General features: G+C 42.0%; 1 protein-coding gene across 4 annotated transcripts in view; it reads right to left on the bottom strand.

Moving 5' to 3' along the window:
• The window catches only part of ndc80 (NDC80 kinetochore complex component), a 134062-nt gene that overhangs the window by 99446 nt on the left and 10587 nt on the right, over window positions 1-24029 (bottom strand). For all 4 annotated transcript variants that reach the window (XM_041204485.1, XM_041204486.1, XM_041204487.1 and 1 more), the window contains 2 exons: window positions 12657-12783; window positions 10739-10911 (listed from right to left, as the gene is read on the bottom strand). In XM_041204485.1, the coding sequence (XP_041060419.1) occupies window positions 10739-10911; window positions 12657-12783 (300 nt within the window). The remainder of the gene's footprint in view (window positions 1-10738; window positions 10912-12656; window positions 12784-24029) is intronic.

The following is a 24029-nucleotide window of genomic DNA, read 5'->3' as shown; positions in this document are numbered from 1 at the left end:
CCAAATGCAGCAAGACCTGGACAATATCCAGACTTGGGCTGACAAGTGGCAAGTAACATTCGCACCGCATAAGTGTCAGGCAATGGCCATCTCCAACGAGACAGAATCCAACCATTGCCTCTTGATGTTCAATGACAATGACTGACTCCCCTACTGCCAACATTCTGAGGGTTACCATTGACCAGAAACTGAACTGGACTAGCCATATAAATACTGTGGCTACAAGAGCAGGTCAGAGGCTAGGAATCCTGTGGCGAGTGACTCACCTCCTGACTCCCCAAAGCTTGTCCACCATCTACAAGGCACAAGTCAGGAGTGTGATGGAATACTCCCAACTTGCCTGGATGAGTGCAGCTCCCACAACACTCAAGAAGCTTGACACCATCCAGGACAAAGCAGCCCGCTTGATGTGCACCACATCCACAAACACTCACTTCCTCCACCACTGATGCACAGTAGCAGCAGTGTGCACCACCTACAAATGCACTGCAGGAATTCACCAAGGCTCCTTCAATAGCACCTTCCAAACCCATGACCACTACCATCTAGAAGGACAAAGGCAGCAGATAGATGGGAACACCACCACCACCTGGAAGTTCCCCTCCAAGTCACTCACCATGCTGACTTTGAAATATATCGCCGTTCCTTCACTATCGCTGGGTCAAAATCCTGGAACTCCATTCCTAACAGCACGGTGGGTGTACCTACAACACATGGACTACAGTGGTTCAAGGCGGCAGTTCACCACCGCCATCTCAAGAGCAACTCGTGATGGGCAAGAAAAGTTGGCTCAGCCAGCAATGCCCACGTCCAATGAATGAATAAAAACAAATTTAGTGCCACCCCTAATTGGCATTGGAATGCTGATGAGCCGTGTTTTTGAGCTGCTCTAGTCAGTGTGGTGTAGGATATCTACAGTGTTGTTAGGGCTCTATCTCCTGACCTTTTGCCTACCTACATCAATAGGTTGCCTCCAATTCCACATGCTCTCATTTTCGTTAACATTTTATTATGTGGAACATTGTCAAATCTCTGAGAACTCTTCCAGAAAGCACAGTCAGCTGACCTCGTGGTCAATCTCACTAAGAGCAAGTTCGCTAAGGCTCAGGTGACCTATCCAGGACATATAGGGGGTCAAGGACAAGTACTACCCAAGTACAAGCAGTAGCATAGTTCTTCATTCCCACAACAAAGCCGGAAATCAGGAGGTTCTTGGGGATATGTGCGTTCCACATAAGTTCGTCCCAAATTTCAGCACAGTAGTCGCCCCGCTGACAGGCCCACTACAGAAAAATGTCTAGGTAGTATGGGCTGAGAAATGCCAGACAGCTTTCGAAAAGCTGAAAGCCATTTTAATGGGGAAGCCTGGGCTTGAAGCCCTGAACTTTAAACAAGCATTTAATGTAGCCATCAGCGCGAGTGACAGGGTTAGGGGCAGTTATCCTCTAGGAAGGCAAATCAGGGATAGAGACTGATCGGGTATTTCTCCAAAAAACTAAACAAGCATTGGAAACGGTACTCCACAGTATAGCACGAAACCCTCAGTTTATTACCGGCTCTCAAACACTTTGAGATATATGTCTGAAATCGATACAGAGAGACCACAATCTATACTGACCACAACCTATTAACTTCTGTGGAAAAGTTTAAGACATAGGATGCCAGGTTATTCCGCTGGAATTTATTTCTCCAACCGTGCCACCGAAAAATCACCCACATTGCCGGGAAATCAAATGTGATTACAGACGCCCAATCCAGAACTTAGAAAGACCTGGCTAGAACTGAAGAGATAATATTAACCAAGGCTAGGAGAATCAATGTGCGCTTGTTGTTTTTTATTTGCTTTGTAATGAAATGAGAATGAATCTCATTTCATTCATAGTGCGGGGGGGGGGGGGGGGGGGGGGGGGGGAGGAGAGAGTGTCATGAAAAGCCAATTACAGCCATGAATTACGGGCATATTGAACTTTTTAAGGAAGCCGTATGTGTTTTTAAAGAAATACAGGCAAGGACACTGAGCAAAACATAGATGACGATGTAGTGACCACTTTCTGGAAAAATTCTCATGTGGATTATATTGACAGACCTGTCCTGAGAGAACATGGAATGTCACACCTGAAAAGGTGTTGTGGCCTTCTTCAAGCAGACACTTAAAAGGAAGACAGGAAAAATGCAAAAGACTGAATTTTAATCTCCTGTGGTTGTAGAGGCAAAGACAGATTACCAGCAGTCATTTAAAATCCATCTCTTGTTGATTCATATCTCAGAATGTGTAAAATGGTTGGGATCAAATAAAAACAGATTCTGGGTGCAAGGCATGGTTTTTATCCTTACAGGAACACAGAGGGAAAAATGGATTAAAAAGCTAGTTGCAGAGCAGTGCAGCATGTGCTAGTGTGGTATGCTATGAGTGTGACAGCAAGACGACGACCAACCAGTCACGCCTGCAGTTGCAGGCAAAGTCTCTCTCTCTGTTGCTGGAGGCAAAGCTCAGTGGAAGCCACAACCAAAAAAGACAGGACAGCTTCTTCAGCTATCCTGCAGAAACAAATGTCTCCAAACCCACTGCGAAACTGCCAAAGTCAACTCTACTGAAATCACCCAACTTAACAAGCACAACATCTTGCCATCCCTGCCTCATGGACAAGTCAAAAACTGATTCGTATATATTTGTAAACGTTTATTTGGACTCAACTTATGTCCGGGCTGTGTGTATGTGTGTTGCATTATTATTTTTCACGTGTTTTTAGTAACTAAAACTTCTTTCTATGACTCGAGAGCCAGATTAAATTAGCCCCTTCAAAAAAAAAACATTTGGACTGGAAAAGATATCCACGGGGGAAGGGATCCCTTCTAAATTAACCTTGTCGCGACCAACTGAGGAGATTGAATAAAGAAGGGAAGCCAGCTCATTCCTCCTCATCGGGAGCAGAAGAAAATTGGGGTCCTGTTCAGGAAGTTATCAAATTGGGAGAGCCTTGCCCAGGGACTGGTCGTAACATTATATATTTTTTTTTGACAAAGGGTGTAGCATATGCTCCAGTCCTCTGGCACCACCGACCATGTCTGAAGAGCATTGGAAGATTATGGTCAGTGCCTCCACAATTTCCCCCCATAGTTCCCGAATATCTTCAAATACATCTAATTCAGTTCTGGCCACTTATCAACTTGATGTGTAGCCAATCTTTCTAATATTTATCAACCTCTATCCATCCCTATTTTTAGTTCATCTAACTAATACTTCTTTCATTATGACTTTGGCAGCATCTTGGTAAAAAGAGATGCAAAATATTCATTTAGTACCTTAGCCATGTGCTCTAACTCTATGAGCAGATTCCTTTTTGGTCCCTAATTGGCCCTATTCCACCCCATGCTATCCTTTTACTATTTACATGCTGGATAGGTGTATTCATTTGCATATTAGCATCTTTGCATGCTCTTGCCTTATTTCCTTTTCATCCCCTCTGAAGTTTCTATATTGAGCCTGGTTCTAACTTGCATCAGCCAGACATGTGTCATACACACCATTTTCTGCTTCATCTTACTCTCTCCTTCTTCATCCAGGGACCTTTGGCTTTGATTGCCTTATCTTTCCCCCTCAAGACAATGTACCTCAACTGTACTCAAACCATCTCCACTTTAAAGTCAGCCCATTGTTTTACCTGCCTATCTTTAATTCCAATTTATCTGGGACAGATTAATTCTTGTTCAACTGAAATAGATCCTCTCCAATTCAGTATTTTTATACCAGATTGCGCCATTGTCCTTTTCTAAAGCTAACCTAAGCTTTATGAAAGCTTTACAAGAATGTTGCCAGGGCTTCAAAACTGCAGCTATGAGATTGGATAGGCTAGGGCTGTTTTCCTTAGAACAGAGGAGGCTAAGGGGTGACCTAATTGAGGTGCACAAACTACGGAGGGGCTCAGAGAGGGTAGACAGGAAAGACTTGTTTCTCCTAGCTGAGGGTCAATTACCAGAGGGCATAAATTTAAGGCGATTGGTAGAAGGAATAGAGGGGACATGAAGAAAAGCTTTTTCGCCTAGAGCGTGGTGGGCGTCTGGAATTCACTGCCTAAATTGGTGGTTGAGGCTGAAATGCTCAACTCATTTAAAAGGTACCTGGATCTGCATCCGAAGTGCTATAACTTGCAAGGTTACGAGCCAGGTGCTGGAAAGTGGGATTAAAATGAGCAGCTAGTTTCTCTTTTTGGCACAGGCTGAATGGCCTCTTTCTGCACCGTAAATTTTCAATGGTTCTATGATACGATGATCATAGTTCCCTAAATGTTGCCCTACTGACACGCAATCCATTTGACACACATCATTCCTCAAGACCAGGTCCAGCACTGTTGGCCAGAAACATACGAGCAAAAACATTCTCTTGGACGCACTTTTCCCTCTCTGCATCTTCCCTGAAAACTGTTCCTCTTTTTCATTGTTTGGTGGCCATTCAAGAACATCCATTAGTGTAATGGTACCACTATTTTTTCTTAACACCAACCAAACAGATTCTGTCCTTGGCCCTCCTGGACATTAATCTCCAGCACTAAAATTCTCCTTAATAAATATTGCCAACCCTTCTGTTTTCTTTCCTTTGCTATCTTTCCTGAACATGTTACCATCGAGTGAACAGCACAGAAGAGGGCTATTTGACCAACCGAGTCCATGCCAGCTCTCTGCTGAACAACTCAGTCTGCCCCTTTACCTCACTCTATCCCAAATGCCCTGCAAGGTTGTTCCCCTGAAGTGCCTACCCAATTTCCTTCAGAAACATATATCATTACCTCTTCCACTCCCCCCACCGTATGCAAAATGTTCTAGGTCATTGCCAATCACCATGTTAAAAAAAGGTTCTTCCTCACATTTCCCTGCACCCCTTGCCCAAAACCTTAAATTTGTGTCCTCTGGCCCTGGTACCACCAGCTAATGGGAGTAGCTTTTCTTCATCTACCTGATTTAAATCTTTCAACTTTTCTAACCTAACCATGCAGCTAAAATTCCTCATCCCCAGAGCTATTCTGCTAAATCGTTGTCTCTTCTTAAGGACCTTGACTTCCTTTCTAAAGTGTGGTAGCAAGAACTGGAAACAATACCTAGTTGTGGCCTAACCAGAGCTCTATTTATGAAAATCAGGTCCCATATGCTTTCTTAACCACTCTCAATATGTTGTGCCACCTTCAAAGATCTATGCACATGTAGCTCCAGGTCACTCTGACCCAGCACACTGTTTAGAAATGTGCCATTAAGTCGATAGTGCCTCTCCCTATCACTTCTGCAAAAATGCATCACCTCACACCTCCCAGTATTGAATTCCATCCACCACTTATCTGCCCATTCTACTAGCCTACATCCTGTCCCAGTTGATTGGTATCATCCTCACTGTTTGCCACACCTCCAAGTTTGGTATCATTGACATACTTTGAAATTTTACTCTATATCTTGAAACTTGACTCTATATTTCAATATCCAAGTCATTATATAGGTATACTTCAAAAAAAAGCACTGGTGATCAAAGAAGGGCAAGTGGATGAAGTGACAGTTGGCGACCATATCAGGGACAGTGATCACAATTCAGTTAGATTTAGCATTACCATGGAAAAGGACAGAGATAAGGCAGGAGACTTTTGTCTTGAACTGGGGAAGGCTAATTTTGCAGAAATGAGAAGGGACTTGGCTGAGGTGGACTGGACAGCATTGTTGGAGGATAAAACAGTGGGAAGCACTAAAAAACGAGATCCTTATTGTACAAAATAGACATGTCCCCTACAAAAATAAGAGTAGTACTGCCAAATCTAGACCCCCCCTGGTTGTCTAGAGGAATACAGGGGAAGATCAAACAGAAAAAGAAAGCATACGATAGGCACAAAGAACTAAGCACTGCAGATAGCCTAAATGAATATAGGAAATGTAGGGATGAAGTAAAAAAGGAAATAAGGAAATCAAAGAGGGGACATGAAAAAAGATTAGCAAGTAAAGTTAAAAATAACCCAAAGATGTTTTACCAATACATTAATGCTAAAAGGTTAGTTAAGGAAAAAGTGGGACCTATCAGAGATGAAGATGGAAACTTGTGTGTAGATGCAAAGGCTGTGGGAAGGGTTTTGAATTAATATTTTGTCTCCGTGTTTAGAGGAAAGGGAGGATGTAGATATAGTAGTCCAGGAGGAACAATGCGAGATATTGGATGGGGTAGTCATAAAGAGAGAGGAAGTACTCGAAGGATTGAAATTCTTGAAAGTTGATAAGTCACCAGGGCCAGATGGATTGTTTCGGAGGCTGAAGGAAGTCAGGGAGAAGTTGCAGATGCCTTGAGGATGATTTTCCAATCTTCACTGATACGGGGAGGTACCGGAGGACTGGAGAAACGCAAACGTAGTTCCATTGTGTAAAAAGGGATCAAAGGGAATGCCAAACAATTATAGGCCAGTTAGTCTTACATCGGTGGTGAGCAAATTAGTAGAATCAATGCTGAGAGATAGAATTAACTGTCTTGTGGAAAGGCATGGACTAGTCAGGGATGGTCAGCATGGATTTGTTAAAGGAAGGTCTTGCCTCACAAGTTTGATTGAATTCTTTGAAGAAGTGACAAGAAGGATTGATGAAGGTAGTGCAGTGGATGTTGCATATGTGGATTTTAGCAAGGCATTTGACAAGGCAGATTGGTCAGGGAAGTAAAAGCCCATGGGATTCAGGGTAATGTGGCAAACTGGATAAAAGGTTGGCTTTGTAACAGGAAACAAAGGGTCGATGGATGCCCTTGCAAATGGAAAGTTGTCTCAAGTGGTGTTCCACAGGGCTCGGTGTTGGGACCCTTGCTGTTTGTGTTATATATTAATAATATGGATGTGAACGTGAGGGGCACGATTGGGAAATTTGCAGATGACACAAAGATTGGCCGAGTAGTGGATAGTGTAGAGGACAGTCATAATCTCCAAAACGATATAGATGGGTTGGTGGAGAGGGCAGTAAAGTGGCAGATGGATTCTAACATACAGAAGTGTGAGGTCATACATTTAGGGATGTCAAACAGTTACAGGGATTACACAATAAATGGGAATATACTAAGAGGGGGAGATGAAATGAGAGATCTTGGCGTACAAGTACACAGGTCCCTGAAGGCAGCAGTTCAAGTAGACAAGGTTGTAAAGAAGGCACATGGAATGCTCTCCTTCACTGGCAGAGGTATAGAATATAAAAGTAAGGATATAATGTTGGAATTGTATAAAACACTGGTGAGGCCACAACTGGAGCACTGTGTGCAGTTCTGGTCACCACATTACAGGAAGGATGTAATAGCTCTGGAGAGAGTGCAGAGGAGGTTTACAAGAATGTTGCCAGGATTAGAAAAGTGTAGCTACGAGGAGAGATTGGATAGGTTGGGTTATTCTCCTTAGAACAAAGAAGGCTGAGAGGTGACATGAATGAGGTGTACTTATGAGGGGGATAGAGTAGACAGGATAAAATTGCTTCCCTTGGTGCAGAATTCTAGAACCAGGGGATTCAAGATAAGTGGCAGGTGTAGGGGGGACATGGGGAGGAACTTTTTTACGCAGAGTGTAGTGTGTGTCTGGAATTCGCTGCCCAAGTTGGTGGTAGAGGCAAAAACTCTAAACTCTTTTAAAAAGTACCTGGATCTGCACCTTAAGTGCTGTAAGCTGCAGGGCTATGGGCCAGGTGCAGGAAAGTGGGATTAGAAAGGGCACTTGGGTATCCTCAGGCTGGCATGGACAACATGGGTCGAATGGCCTCCTTCTGTGCTGTAAATATTCTATGGTTCTATGGTGCTTGGGGAATACCACTGTCTACCATCCGTCAGTCTGAAAACAATCATTACCACAACTCGCCGTTTTCTGTCCTCAATCCAATTATTTTTTATCCAAGCTAACACTGACCCTCCTATCCCACGGCTCTCAATTTTGATAATTGGTCTTTTATGTGGTACTTTGTCAAGCACCGTAAAATCTTTATAGACAAACTTCATTCCATTCCCTTCATCAACCTTCTGTTACCTCATCAAAAAACTCATTTAGGTTAATCAAACATGCCTTATACAAATTTTTATAGCCAGGAATACTCAGTACTCAGTCCTGTCCTTTTTTGAATCAGTCTCCATTACCAGCACATCATATGCTGATGTGGCGATCCCTGAACCTGCAGGCTCACCAACCTGATTTACCATGGTTTATGCATTTATATACAAAACTTAACTTAGACCTTGTCCTCCCTCTTAGTCTGACTGCACCTGATACCTCACTATTTCTAACTCTACTGCTACCTTTTTATTTTAATGCTACATCCTGGTTCCCATCCCACGACACTCCTCCACCAACTTAGCTCAAACTCTCCCCTATCATGAAGGGGTATTAATGTATATAATGTTATTGGATTTTTTTTTTTTTTAATAGAGGTTTAGTCTATGTGTGTGTTAATCGGATTAAAGCCAGCTAGTCTGGGTGCTTTGATATATGGTAGTTGAGATATAAACAGTAAGGTAAAGGGTGCATTTGCATTTTGTTAAATAAACCATTCAAGAGTGGGAATGAAATCTTACACCAAGAAATGTTTATATTACTAATAAAATTGAAAAGGGTTCAAAGGGCCTGGTGATACAATGAGAATTTACGTTCAAAAAGGCTGGATATAACAGAAAGGAGTTTGTATGTGCAGTTCAGAGGCGTGTAATATCTTAGCTGCTGTAAGCCTACAACTGTCCGCAAAGGAACCAAATTGATAGGAACATAATTTTGAATTCGTTAAGGTGAAAATGCTTTGCCCGGTGTCTGCTTAAAGCCTATGAGCTGTTGTTGCCTTAGTGGAGATTTGGGAATTTGTTAAAAGTTATGCCAGTATTTGTTGTAAGTTAATAAATGTTTCATTTAGTTTAATATAAAAACCTCTTGAGAACTGGTGATCTTATTCCTGAATTTAGAGCTGCAACTCAAAACATACCAAATGAAAATATAGGTTATGACAGTTGTTTAAAGTTTCCCTCTGGGATTTTAAATAGCTCTAACAACTGCTGTGTCATAACACCCAATAGCACTGGAAAACCACACCAAGACATAGGTCCTGGCTCTGTTGAGGTTCAACCCATCCAGCTTGTATAGGCCCCAGCTCCCTCAGACCTGCTCCCAATGTCTCATAAAGCACTCCCCCGAACCATCTCTCCAGCCATGCTTGATCTTCTATATTCTCCTACTTCTATACTCACTAGCATGTAGTAACCTCTAGATTGATTTTGGTTCCACCTCTGATACTGTTCTGTCTTCATACAAACTCTCCCTTTTAGGTTTATACAATCTCTCTCATTGTTTGTTCACCAAGGTTGCTCATTGAGCAAGTACAGCTCTTTTAGGAGCATGAACACTTATTTACAAACACCTCCCATCCTGAAAAGTGTGAGGTGACACACTTTGGAAGGAGTAATTTGACAAGGAAATATTCAATGAACGGCATGACACTAGGAAGTTCTGAGGAACAAAAGGACCTTGGCGTGTGTGTCCATAGGTCTCTGAAGACAGAGGGGCATGTTAGTGGGGTGGTGAAAAAGGCATATGGGATACTTGCCTCTATCAATAGAGGCATAGATTAGAAAAGTAGGGAGGTCATGTTGGAGTTGTACAGAACATTAGTGAGGCCACAGCTGGAGTACTGTGTGCAGTTCTGGTCGTCACATAATAGGAAGGATGTGATTGCACTGGAGGGGGTGCAGAGGAGATTCACCAGGATGTTGCCCAGAATGAAACATCTAAGTTATGAAGAGAGGTTGGATAGACTTGGGTTGTTTTCAGTGGAGCAGAGAAGACTGAGGGGCGACCTGATCGAAGTGTACAAGATTATGAGGGGCATGGGCAGGGTGGATAGGGAGCAGCTGTTCCCCTTAGTTGAAGGGTCAGTCACAAGGGGACATAAGTTCAAGGTGAGGGACAGGAGGTTTTGGGGTGATGTGAGGAAAAGCTTTTTTACCCAGAGAGTGGTGAGAGTCTGGAATGCGCTGCCTGGGAGGGTGCTGGAGGCGGGTTGCCTCACATCCTTTAAAAAGTACCTGGAGGAGCATTTGGCACATCTTAACATTCAAGGCTATGGGCCAAGTGCTGGTAAATGGGATTAGGGAGGTAGGTCAGGGATTTCTCACGTGTCAGTGCAGACTCGATGGGCTGAAGGGTCTCTTCTGCACTGAGAGATTCTGTTCTGTGAACAGGGTCATCTGTAAATTGTTCTTATGTTTTGCTATCACAGAGCGTAGACTCATTCTGCTATCTTACTTTATGCCACCATTAGCACCTTCTTTAGTTTTTAACACTGCCATTAACATTCCTTTTGTCTTGTGTCCATGATATCTTTTTCAAATCTCTCCTGAGCTCCCACCTTTCCCTGAACTTCTATTTTGCTCCATCTGCTCCATCCTCTTCAACGGTATAAAATCCATCATATTTCTACTTCTCTTCAGCTCGAAGAAGTCATACGGACTCAAAACGTTTCTCTCTCCACAGATGCTGCCAGTCTGAGTTTTTCCAGCATTTTTTGTTTGTATTTCAGATTTCCAGCATCGGCAGTATTTTGCTTTTATTATAGTACTGAAGAAATGCTGCATTATCAGCCTGGACCACATGTTCACATTCTCCAGAAGTGCTTATGCAACATCTTGTGACTTTGAAGATAACATGGTACCTGGAGACAAGCTAACACATACACTACAGCTCTGCAAACACAGTAACTTCAATGTTTCCAGTCTTACCCAAGAGATTTAAAGATCCTGGGAATTTCTTCTTCAAACTTTGAATCAGGCATCTGGTAAGATTGATCGAGCAAGTTATACAAAAAGGAGAAGATCTTCAGAAATTCCTTGGTAGTGGGTGATTGCAGACTCTTTGTCGAGATAGAATGTGGATAACCACATTCCCCGAGGAACTAAAAAAAATAGGATAAAATATTTTCATAACTTTTTGCTAAAATCTCAAATCACAAACAAAATTCTGATATAACATATATTCATGAGAATTCCATGAACCAGACTCCTTCTTTTCAATGCCCTTTGAACATACACCACTGTGTTTGACAGAATGGACCAGAATAATCTAATGACATATGCATGAGCTTCCACATCCCTGTGATAAGAAACATTAGCTTCTATTGGGTCTTTCATTACACACACCAGCCCATATCCTACCAATTCATTGTAGCAAGCAAGGCAGGAAGAATCAGGATGCTGTACCTTCACACTGCCCGGTAGCAGGAGTTACTAGTAGGTTAGTCATTCTCACCTAAAAAAATTTTTTACCCACTGTAAGGATAAATATTAAAGTGACTACTTCCAGCATTGTGCAAATCATTCGGAGTCTTCAAGATCAGTTATTCCATCCAATTAGATGATGTTTTAAAAATGACTCATTTAGTTTAGATGTCATCATTGGTATTACAGCATCTGTAGGTACCTTAGGAGCTCAAACTTGAAAAATGTACTGTTTCAATTCAGTAGCTAAGCCATAAGATAATTCAAAATTTTAAGAAAAAATTGCATCAGCTTCTGTTAAAGAGAACTAATATCTCAATGAGAGGATGAGGAAATGATACAATTTTATCATGGAGAATGCTTTGAAATCTGTACAATTTCATTTTAGGAAGACCCAAAAAGGACACTGAAAAAGTCATCTGGTTCAGCAAGCTTGTGGTCATGCTTTGATCAATTTTCTGCAGAATTGATTTATGAATGAGTCTGTGCTTAAAAAAGTGATTTTGCATAAGTTTAAAAAACTGTAGTCTAGAAGACCAGGTCAGAGCTTGAGATGCTAATGGGTCCAGTATCATAGAGATCTCTGCAAGATCTTAGGATATTAAGCAATTAATGATCTCATCTCAGATGGACAAACATTCCCATCCATTGTGGGGTAATCTTCTATTAATATGGTCACACCTGGAGGTGTCTCAGGAGAATACATACTGCAGAGTTACTAATCTTTTTGTCTTGCTGATAAAGCTTGCAATGTAAACTTGCTGGAAAATCTGCAATAATGCAAGTGTGTCACAACTCCATCCCGCTGCTTCTTGAGATCAGAATTAACAAAAAAAAGGAAAACCTTGTGCTTGGGAGAGAATGCAGTTTAAACAAAGGACAAATTGGAGCAGTTCTTGACCTGGAACTGGAAGCTAAAACAAAGGTGGTCAGTTTTTGTGCAGCTCAAAGCTGTTCAGAAAAGCAATGCCAAAAACTAAAACAGCCAGGCTACAGAGGGGCACCTGGTTTATCTAAGTTCCTGATTTTGAGACATTGTGAAAATCACGTAGAATATGCTATATATACATATACCATCCGTAAACAAGAAAGACTAACAATTTGCACCTGTCCTTGTCTCACTAAGTGTTGCTTGCTCCACTGTTGAAAGAATTTGAGAACTGCATAACACATCAATTCAGATTTTCCACTTTGAATTACCAGGTTCTATTATTACACCCAGTTATACTTTTGTATCATTAGACATTGGGAAGTTTGGCCCAAGTCACTCAGGCTGTTTAGAATGATCAACATCAACATATGAGAGATTATCCAAGACAGGCTCAAAACTTGTAATACTATCCACATGAACACACCTTTGTACACCATTGCCCCACTCCTCTAACCAATCATTTGAAATTATACCAGTTTAAAGTGAAAATACCTCACAAAGCTGTCGAATGCACTGTTGTACAAAAGCCTTATCGTGAAGCGGTCTAGGATCTTTTATCTTTTCCGTGCCTCCACATGCTCCATATAGGTTTGCAGAAAATGTTCCAAGGCTACTTGTTCTACAATAAAAACATTGAAGTTTAGAATAAACATCTTCAAACGCTAATTGTTCAATACCCAAATAGGAGGGGAAAAAAAGCAAGCACCCCAAAGCAGCAATGTAATAATGACCAGATAATGTGATGTTGGTCGAGGAATGGATACTGGCCAGGACACCAGGGAGAACTCCAACAGTATAAGTAGCGCAGCGGTGCAATGATCAGCGCTTAGGCCTCCTCTGCCATTTATAATCTATATTAATAACTAAGTTGAAGGGCCAAGTGTAATGAATTAAAGTTGATTGATGATACAAAACTAGGTGGGAAAGTAAGTTGTGAGGAGGATGCAAAGAGGCTGTAAAAGAGATGTGGGCAAGGAGATGGAGCATAATATAGAAGTGCAAAATTATCCATTTTGGAAAGAAGAATGGAAAGCAATTTTTTGTTTTTAAAAAGGCACACGACTACAAAACGTCAGTCTGAGGTCCTTGTACATGAATCACAAAGTTAACATGAAGGTTCAGTAAGCAGTTAGGAAGGCAAATAGTATGTGAGCTTTTGTTACAGAAAGGCTGGAGCACAAGGCTAATTATGTATGGCTTTGACCAGACCACACTATGAATACTGTGTACAGTTTTTCTCTCTTTACCCAAGGAAGGATATACTTGCCTTGAAGAAGGGCAAAGGTTCTCTAGATTGATTTATGGGATGAGGGCTGTCCTATTAGGAATAAAATGGGCCTATATTCTTTTGAAGGGACCTGTAATATTTTGTTTAAAGCAGACAAAGTTTGAGATCCAAGGTACTCACTAAAGAGAATAAAGCAGTAAGATTCCACAGTTTTTGAACAGACAAAATAAACTTAACTATACAAGGTCAGGCCAGAAGATAAAACAATCTCTTTGGGACATCCCTGTGCCACGACCCCTCTCAGGTATCGTGCCCTCTTTCCGGGTCCTGCTATCACCACTTTTTCCCCACAAAGGCGCACTGAACACTTGGCCCTGGCCCAAAGATCTCTGAAAGCTGTAGCCTGCTCCCAATCCATGCATACATGGATGGGACTTATAGTTCCCAGCCTCCACTCAGGAATCAGGCAAATTGGGATTCTTAACACTCTGACACCTCCAGTGCACTTTCCCTTTGCGCAACCTTTAGCAGCTCTGCCTTCAGGCTCTGGAATATTCTCTCTCCCAACCCTTCCATTATGCTCTCCTCCATTCATGTCCTTCTCAAAATCCACCTCTTTGACCAAACTTGTCACCCATTCTGTTAGACTAAAGCTCAGCGTCGAGTTTTGTTCAATTATTCTGTAAGGGACCTTAGAACAGTCTTTATTTTAAGGATGTTTATATAATTGCAAGTTGATTCAATGCAATTTCTATTCAGAAGCATAAAGGTTGAGAAATTAAAAGTCTTGACTTCAAGATCTGCATTTTAGTCAATATCTGGTGAAATCAGCTCTGGACAAGCACTTATTACTGCAGCATGTGCAAAGTAGCAAAAAACACACCAAATAATCTCCTTCACATAAGAAATTAACTTGTGCTGGGGGTACAAAAGATTTACCCCAAAACTTTTTAAAATTCTATTCTTTAAAGTGATAAATAGATTGGATCTTAGTGAAGTGCAGAACTCCTTTTTGCAATGCAGTGCTAGCACAGAGAGAAGAGCCTGGGGAGCAGGAAGTGGGTGGATGCAAGGAGGTAGACAAGGGGAAAGAGTAAAATAAAAATTCTGCCCTCATTTAATTTTAGAACAAATTACAATGTACACATAGGTAGTAAGTATGACTACAAAAAGACTCAACATCAAGACAAATACAGTAAGCTTTGTGTTATCCAGCGTTGTACAAACTGGAATGCTCTAGTAACTGGAATTTCTGATATCCCCCCAATGCAAATAGTCACTTTACCAACCAGAAGCCAATCAGAAGTTATCCAGGTCCTTAAGTTTTCCCAGTGCCATCGGGTCACCTAGGTACAGCTAGCCAAGCTTCTGATAGAGGCACTGATAGTCCTTCTTTTGGTAATCGCCTTTGTAATTTGTGTGTTTGGTATTGCTTTGTGCATTACTTTGAATTATAAACCTTATCCTGCCATTATGGCATCCAATAAACCAGAAAAAAGCCAAGGTGAGATGTGCAACTGTTATGTTAACATTGAAACAACAAAACGGCCACTTGTAGACGTATTGCAAAGGGCGAGACTCAGAAGGTTTTGATAAAAGAATATAAAATATTGGCTCATCCACAATATACAATATCAGGGCTCAGAAAAAACAATTGCTTAATTTTTTTGTGAGTTCCAAATCAAATAAAGCTGTTGAAGGATGCCGCACTCTATATGTGCCTAAATCAGAGCAGCTAAACAGTGTTTCATATGAATGGTTTTCACTGAAACATTCAGATGATGCCCCTATCTCCAACCCAATGCTCACTGAAAAGGCAAGAATTTTTTAATGAGGAAATTTCAGGAGAGTTCAAAACAGCACAAGCAGAGAGACCTCCAAGAGAGCTTAAAAAATAACGTAAGGGGGGGAGGTCCGAGAGTTCAAAACATATTGAGACGGGATGTGTCCCAGAGCTGGGACGGGGGCTCAGTCTGTGAGCACACCACATTTGGAAAAAAAAAATAAAAAGTTACGTCACAGGGAAACAGATAAGTGATTCATTGATGAGTATTTTGCTCATTTATCTTTCAAAACTCAGGTAATTTATCAGTAATTGTAACATTTTATTAGTATTCGTAAAGCTTAATAAGCGATAAAGCTTATTGAGAGCAGTAGTGTTTTTGGTTACGTTTCAAAAAAGTTAATCATCACGTAATAAAGATGGCAGGGTGGGTGATGTGTTGGAACTGCATGATGTGGCAACTCCCACATGCCATTGTGATCCAGGGCAAACACACCTGCCATAAGAGTCTGCAGCTGCAGGAACTTCAGCTCAGAGTTTATGAGCTGAAGGCCAAGCTGCAGACACGGTAACACATCAGGGAGGGGAGTTACCTGGACAATTTGTACCATTAGGTGGTCACAGCCCTTAGGGTCTTCTGATTTCATCCATGGGCAGGGACAGGAGGATGTGACTGCAAGTGAGTCAGGTACGCAGACCCAGAACATAGAAGTGGAGGAGCATCAATCTTTGCAACTATCACGTTTGATGCTCATGCAACCAGTATGGATGAAAGCGGGGGCTGCAAGGTGGATGAGCGAACTGACTATGGCACCATGATACAGGTAGCCATTCAAATGGGGCAGCTAACAGGAACAGAGTGGTAGTCAGAGGGCTAGATACAGTTCTCTGCAGCTGAGAGCGAGAGTTCAGAAGGCTGTGTTGCCTGCCCAGTGCCAGGATTCAGAAAATCTGCTCTGGGCTAGAGAAAGGAACTTACAAACATACATACTAACATACTGATCAAGAATGGCCACTCGGCCCTTCAAGTCTGCTCTGCCATTCAATAAGATCATGGCTGCTCTGATAGTAACTTCAACCCCACATTCCTGCCTACCCCCGATAACCTTTCACCCCCTTGTTAATCAAGAATATATCTAGCTCTGCCTTAAAATTATTCAAAGGCTCTGTTTCCACAGCTTATTAAGGAAGAGTTCCAAAGACTCATGAACCTCAGAAAAAAAATTCTCATCTCTGTCCTGAATGGGCGACCCTCTATTTTTAAAGTAACCCCTAGTTCTAGATTCTCCCACAAGAGAAAAGTTTGCATCCATTCTGTCAAGACTCCTCAGGACCTTAAAGGTTTCAATCAAGTCGCCTCTTATTCTTCTAAACTCCAGTGGTATTGGTCTAGTAAACCTTCTCTGAACTGCTTGTAACGCATTTACATCTTTCCTTAAATAAGGAGACCAATACTGTACTCCAGTTGTGGTCTCACCAGTGCACTATATAAATGAAGCATAATCGCCCTACTTTTGTAATAAATTCCCCTCCCAACAAACTATAACATTCTATTAGCTTTCCTAATTACTTGCTGTAACTGCATATTAGCCTTTTGTGATTAGTGCACTAAGGCACCCAGATCTCTCAATCTTAGAGCTCTGCAATCTCTCACCATTTAGATAAGTTTGCTTTCTTCTTCCTGCCAAAATGGACCATTTCATATTTGCCCGCATTATACTTGTCATGACAGCGGATCACAGCCAGAATTACTTGCGAACATATTGAACTTTTTGAAGACGGCGTGATTTTTAAAAATGATATACAAGTAAAAGCTGGCTGAGACTGTAAAGTTAACCATTTTATGGAAAATTCCTGTGTGGATTATACTTGACCAACTAGTCCATAGAACCTGGAATGTTGCACCTAAAAAGGTGTCGAAGCCCACCTCAGACAGACACTTGAAAAGGAGATACAATGCAAAAGACTGAACTTTAATCTCCTGTGGTTGCAAAGACAATGGAGGCTGATTACCATCTCAACAGAAACCATCTCCTGTTGAGTTACATCTCAGAATGTGGAAATGGTCTGAGATGAAAGAAAGCAGATTCTGAGTTAACGATGTTTGTTTTCGGGAATATACAAGAAAAGGGGTTAAAAAGCAATCTGCAAATCTGATCAGTGTTCTAATTCTGGTGTGCTGTGAAGGTCACAGCAGAAGAACAGCACTAGGCATCCCCGCAGCTTGCATGTAAAAGTCTCTCCTAGCTCTCTCTCTGCCTGGAGGCAAGTCAGCAAAGCCACAGTCAAAAAGGGAACAGGACAACTCCTTCAGCTAACCTGCAGAAACAAGTGTCACCAAACCAACTGCTCAGCACCTAAGTCAGCTCTACCAGAATCGCCCAAATTAACGACCGCAACGTTTCGCCATCTACTCCTCACGGACAAGCCGAAGACTGATTCACATATCTTTTTTAACTTTTATTTTTACTCAACTCCATTGTTCAGATCTGTGTGTTTGTGTTTTGCATTTATATTATTTTTCTCAGTTTTTAGTAAGTAATAAACTTACTCTTTCTTTGATTCAAGAAAGCCTGGTTAAATTGGTTCCTTCAAAAACAAATACATTTGGGCTGGGAAAAGGTATTCACGAGGAAAGGGATCCATTTAAATTGAACTTTGATGTGACCAACTGAGGGGGTTGAAAAAAGGGGAGCCAGCTCATTCCTCCTCACCCGGGAGCATAACAAAATTGAGGTCTCATTCGGGAAGTTAACAATTTGGGGTATCTCGTCTAGGATTATATATTGGGGGTCCAGTCGTAACATATTCCATTTGCCAGATCTTTGCCCACTTCCTTAACCTATGCCCCGTTGTGGCCTCCTTGTGTCCCTTTCACAATTTAATTTGCTACTTATTTTTGTGCAGTCAGCGAATTTCACAACCATACCGTTGGTCCCTTTGTCCAAGTCAACTTATATACATTGTAAGAAGTTGAGGCCCCACCATGGATCTCTGCGGCACACCACTCATTACATCCTGACAACCAGAAAGGCACCCATTTAGGCCAACTTTGTTTTCTGTTAGCTAGCCAATCTTCTATCCATGCCAATATACTATCCCTACACCACGAACTTCTTATTTTCTGCAACAACATTTGATGTGGCACCTTATCAAATGCTTTCTGGAAATCTAAGTACCGGTTCCCTTTTATCCACAGCACATGCGACTCCTTCAAAGAACTCCAATAAATGGGCTCAACATGATTTCCAGTTCATAAAACCATGTTGACTCTGTCTGATTGCCTTGAATAAGTGCCTAATAATAGCTTCTAACATTTTCCCTAAGGCAGATGTTAGGCTAATTGGCCTGTCATTTCCTGCTTTCTGTCTCCCTCCCTTTTTGAATAGAGGAATAACATTTGCAATTTTCCAATCTAACGGATCCTTTCCCGAATCTAGGGAATTTTAGAAAATTAAAACATCAACTATCTCACTATTCACCTCTTTCAAAACCCAGTCCATCCAGACCCAGGGATTTGTCAGCCCACAGCCTCAACAATTTGCTCAATACCACTTCTTCCCTGCTGATTGTAATTTTGAGTTCCTCCCTCCCTTCCATTTTCCGATTTACAACTATTTCTGGAATGTTACTTGTGCCCTCTCTAATGAAGATTGATGCAAAATACCTGTTTAATTCATCCACCATCTCCCTACTTTCCATTATCAATTCCCCAGATGGACTTTCTACAGGACCAACACTTTGTTAACTTTTTCCTTATTTAAATATTTATGGAAACTCTTACAATCTGTCTTTATATTTCTAGCTATCTTTCTCTCATACTGTAATATTTCCCTCCTTAATTAATCTTTTTGTCATTCTTTGCAGTTCTTTATATTCTGTCCAATTTTGTGACCTGCCACTCTTCTTTATACAATTATATTCTTTTCCTTTAAGTTTGATACTGTCTTTAACTTTTTTAATTAACCATGGATGATGGGTTAGAACTTTTCTTTCTCATTGGAATGTATTTTTTCTGTGCATTCTGAAATATCCCTTTAAATGTCTGCCACTGCATCTCTATTGACCTATCCCTTAATCTCATTTTCCAGTTCACTTTCATGCCCAAATAATTGACCTTGTTTAAGTTTAATATACAAGTCTTCGATACACTCCTCTCTCCCTCAAACCGAATGCAAAATTAAATCATACTATGATCGCTGCTACCTAGGGGTGTCTTCACTATGAGGTTATCAATTAATCCTATCTCGTTGCACAATACCAGGTCTAGTATAGCCTGCTCTCTGCTTAGCTCCAGAGCCTGCTATTCTAAGAAACTATCCTGAAAACATTCTATGAACGCACCCATGCTACCTTTGCCCATCTAATTTTTCCAGTCTATATGTAGATTAAAATCCCCCATGATTATCGCTGAACCTTTTTGGCAAGCTCTCACTATCACTTCCTTTATATTCTGTCCTACCATGTATAGTTACAATTAGGGGCCTGTACACCACTCCAACTAATGACTTCTTGCCTTTATCATTTCTCATCTCAACCAAACTGCTTCTATATCCTGGTTTCCTGAACTTAGGTCATCCCGCTCAAATGCGCCAATACCATCATTAATTAACAGAGCCACCTCTCTACCTTTTCTGTACTTCCTGTTCCTTCCTAAATGGCACATATCCTTCAATATTCAGGTCCCAATCTCTGTCATCCTGTGTCTCCGTAATGGCTATCAGATCATACTTATTCATATTTATTTGCGGTAACAGTTCATCTGTTTTGTTTCCAATGCTGCATGCGTTTGGATACAGAGCCTTTAGTTTTAGCCTTTTACTATTTTTGCAGCATCTAGGTTTATCTATTAATTTACTCTCAGATTTGTACTCTCTGTCCCTTCCTGTCATGGTCTGTGTATCATTTCCCATATTAGTACTTTTCTCTCTTGCCTTGTCGCTACTCTTTCATTTACCACATCTTCCCAAATTTGATCGCTTGCCCCCACCATTTAATTCAAAACCCTTACTTCCCTAATTATGCAGCTCGTGAAGACACCAGCCCCAACATGGTTCAGGTGCAGACCTCCCAATGGTACAGATCCCTCTTTCCCCAATATGGTGCCAGTGCCACACAAAGTGGAACCCATTTCTCCCACACCAGTCTTTGAGCCATGCATTAATCTCTCTAATCTAATTTGTCCTATGCCAATTTGCACATGGCTCAGGTAAAGGTCCAGAAATTATTACCTTTGAGGTTCTGCTTCTTAATTTGGTGCCTAGCTCCTCATACTGACTATACAGAACCTTCTTAGTTGTCCTGCCTATGTCATTGGTACCTATATGGACTATATGGACCTGGACCACTGGATTCCGCCCCCCCATCCCCCTCCCACTGTAAGTTCCTCTCCAGCCTCAGCAAATGTCCCTGGTACTGGGCAGACAACATAGCCACCAGGACTCTCGCTCTTTGCTACAGAGAACAATGTCAATCATCCTTACTATACTGTCCCCTACTACCGCTACACCTCTTTGTGCTCCCACCACATGAATGGCTTCCTGTACCATAGTGCCATGATCAGTCAGCTCTTCCACCCTGCAGCCCCCACTCTCATCCAAACAAGCTGGAAAAACCTCAAACCTGCTGGACAATTGCAGAGGCTGACACTCCTACCCTCTGGGTCCCCTTATCCGCCTCAACTGCAGTCACACCCTCCTGCCCCTGGCTACCTTCCAAATCAGAAGATCCTATCCTAACGAGCGTGACTGCCTTCTGGTACAAAGCGTCCAGGTGACTCTCACCCTCAGAGTCATAGCGCTCTACAGCACAGAAATCCCTGATACGTTGTAGTGACCGCATTCAGACTCCCACTCAATGATTCTGTGCCGAAGCTCCTCAAGCTGCAGACACTTACTGGTTACCCTGGAAACACTGGTATCCAGTAGCTCCCACATGCTGCAGCCATGACATGTCACCTGTCCTGCCATACGAATGTGCTTTAATTAATTACATAATTGTTTTATTTAATTATTTTTTTCCTTCATATATTTGTTATTCTCATCACAAATTCCTGTACGACTTTAAACCTAGGAATAGAATAGACCTTAACCGCTTACCGGATACTCACCAAACAGCTCGTTTCTTCCCCTGGAAGAACCAATTCCTACAGGGTGAAAAAGTTAGAAAAAGCAAAGGAGAACCTCCCTCCCCTCCTCACTGAACTCCCTCAGCTCACCAAACTCTCTCATTCCATTGAGCGCACATTCCGGTGCTGATTGCACCAAGAACGTCTGAATTCATATGTTCTGAACAAAGGGATTAGCTGAGCCCTGGCACAGAAAAAGCTAGTTTCCCTAACTGACTATTTCAGCTGCTGACACTGGATAGCTCTATCACCCTAAGGTCCCTGGATAAGATTTAGAATTTGAACAGTACTTGCAGTTAAATGTTAAAGACAAACAATATTCGATTTTTAAATATCTTTCTAAATTTCCCTCAGCTCACCAAACTCTCATATTCCGTTGAGGTCACACTCCAGTGCAGCGGGAGTGGGAGGATCCAGTGGCATGAACCATGTAGGTATCAACATAGCAGAACCTCTTTTCTAGTTCTGAGTATGAGCAGCTAAGGTCTAAATTAAAACCCAGAACCTCAAAGGTAATACTCTCTGGACTATTATCTGAGCCATAAGCAAATTGGCATAGGGCAAATAAGATTATAGAGTTAAACGTGTGGCTCAAAGTTTGGTGTGGAAGAAATGGGCTTTGATTCATGGGACATTGGCACCAGTACTGGAGAAAGTGGAGCTGTATTGTTCAGACAGTCTTCACCTGAACACTGCTGGGATCAGTATTCTGGCAGATCGTATAACTAGGGCGAAAGAGAGGGCTGTAAACTAGTGGGGGCTAGGGATCAGGGATTGACAGGATGTGATAAATAAAGTAGCAAAGACAAGGCAAGAGAACAAAGTATCAATAAGGGAAATAATGATCACAGTGTGACAGCAAGGGACAGAATGTACAAACCAAGACTAGAGGTTAAAAAAGTAAAAAGGCAAAACTAAAGGCTCTATACCTGAATGCATGTAACATTCGTAACAAAGCACATGAATTGACAGCTTAAATACTAAAAATACCGATGATCTGATGGACATTACAGAGAAATGGCTGCAAGATGACAAAGGCTGGAACCTAAATAATCAAGGGTACGTGACCATAAGACATAGGAGCAGAAGTTAGGCTAATTGGCCCATCGAGTCTGCACCGCCATTCAATCATGGCTGATAAGTTTCTCAACCCCATTCTCCCGCCTTCTCCCTGTAACCTTTGATCCCCTTACCAATCAAGAAGCTATCTATCTCGGTCTTAAATATACTCAATGACCTGGCCTCCACAGCCTTCTGTGGCAATGAATTCCATAGATTCACCACTCTCTGGCTAAAGAAGTTTCTCCTCATCTCTGTTCTAAAAGATCTTCCCTCTACTCTGAGGCTGTGCCCTCGGGTCCTAGTCTCTCCTACTAATGGAAACATCTTCCCCACATCCACTCTATCCAGGCCTTTCAGTATTCTGTAAGTTTCAATCAGATCCCCCCTCATCCTTCTAAACTCCAAGTATAGACCCAGAGTCCTTAAACGTTCCTCATATGTTAAGCCTTTCATTCTTGGGATCATTCTCATGAACTTCCTCTGGACCCTCCCAGGGCCAGCACATCCTTCCTGAGATACAGGGCCCAAAATTGCTCACAATATTCTAAACGTGGTCTGACCAGAGCCTTGTAAAGCCTCAGCAGCACATCCCTGCTTTAATGTTCTAGTCCTCTCGAAATAAATACCAACATTGCATTTGCCTTCCTAACTACCAACTCAACCTGCAAGTTAACCTTAAGAGAATCCTGGAATAGGACTCCCAAGTCCCTTTGCACTCCAGACTTCTGAATTCTCTCCCCATTTAGAAAATAGTCTATGCCTCTATTCTTCCTACCAAAGTGCATGACCCCACATTGTATTCCATCTGCCACTTCTTTGCCCATTCTCCTAATCTGTCCAAATCCTTTTGTAGCCTCCCCGCCTCCTCAATACTACCTGTCCCTCCACCTATCTTTGTATCATCTGCAAACTTAGCCAGGATGCCCTCAGTTTCTTCATCTAGATCATTAATATAAAAAGTGAAAAGTTGTGGTCCCAACACTGACCCCTGTGGAACTCCACTAGTCACTGACCACCATCCTAAGAAGGACCCCCCTATCCCCACTCTCTGCCTCCTGCCAGACAGCCAATCTTCTATCCGTGCTGATGCCTTGTCTCTAACACCATGGGCTCTTATCTTACTGAGCAGCCTCCTGTGCGGCACCTTGTCAAAGACATTCTGGAAGTCCAAGCAGATAGCATCCATTGGCTCTCCTTTGTCTAACCTACTCGTTACCTCCTCAAAGAATTCTAATAGATTTGTCAGGCATGACCTCCCCTTAATGAAACCATGCTGACTTTGTCCAATTTTAACATGCACTTTCAAGTATTCTGAAATCTCATCCTTAATAACGGACTCTAAAATCTTACCAACAACCGACGTCAGGCTAAATCGGCCTGTAATTTCCCCGTCTTTTGTCTCACACCCTTCTTAAACAGGGGGGTTACATTAGCGATTTTCCAGTCCGCTGGGACCCTCCCTGACTCCAGTGATTCTAAAAGGTCATCACTAATGCCTCCACTATCTCTTCAGCTATCTCCTTCAGAACTCTGGGGTGTAATCCATCTGGTCCAGGGGATTTATCCACCTTCAGACCTTTCAGTTTTCCTAGCACCTTCTCCTCGGTAATGGCCACCATACTCACCTCTGCCCGCCCCCCCCCCTCCCCACCGACTCTCTTGAAC

The sequence above is a fragment of the Carcharodon carcharias genome, chromosome 14 (assembly GCF_017639515.1).
Source record: "Carcharodon carcharias isolate sCarCar2 chromosome 14, sCarCar2.pri, whole genome shotgun sequence".
NCBI lineage: Eukaryota > Metazoa > Chordata > Chondrichthyes > Lamniformes > Lamnidae > Carcharodon > Carcharodon carcharias.
Note: the sequence above shows the minus strand (reverse complement) of the source record. Positions and strands in the feature narration are given on the sequence as shown.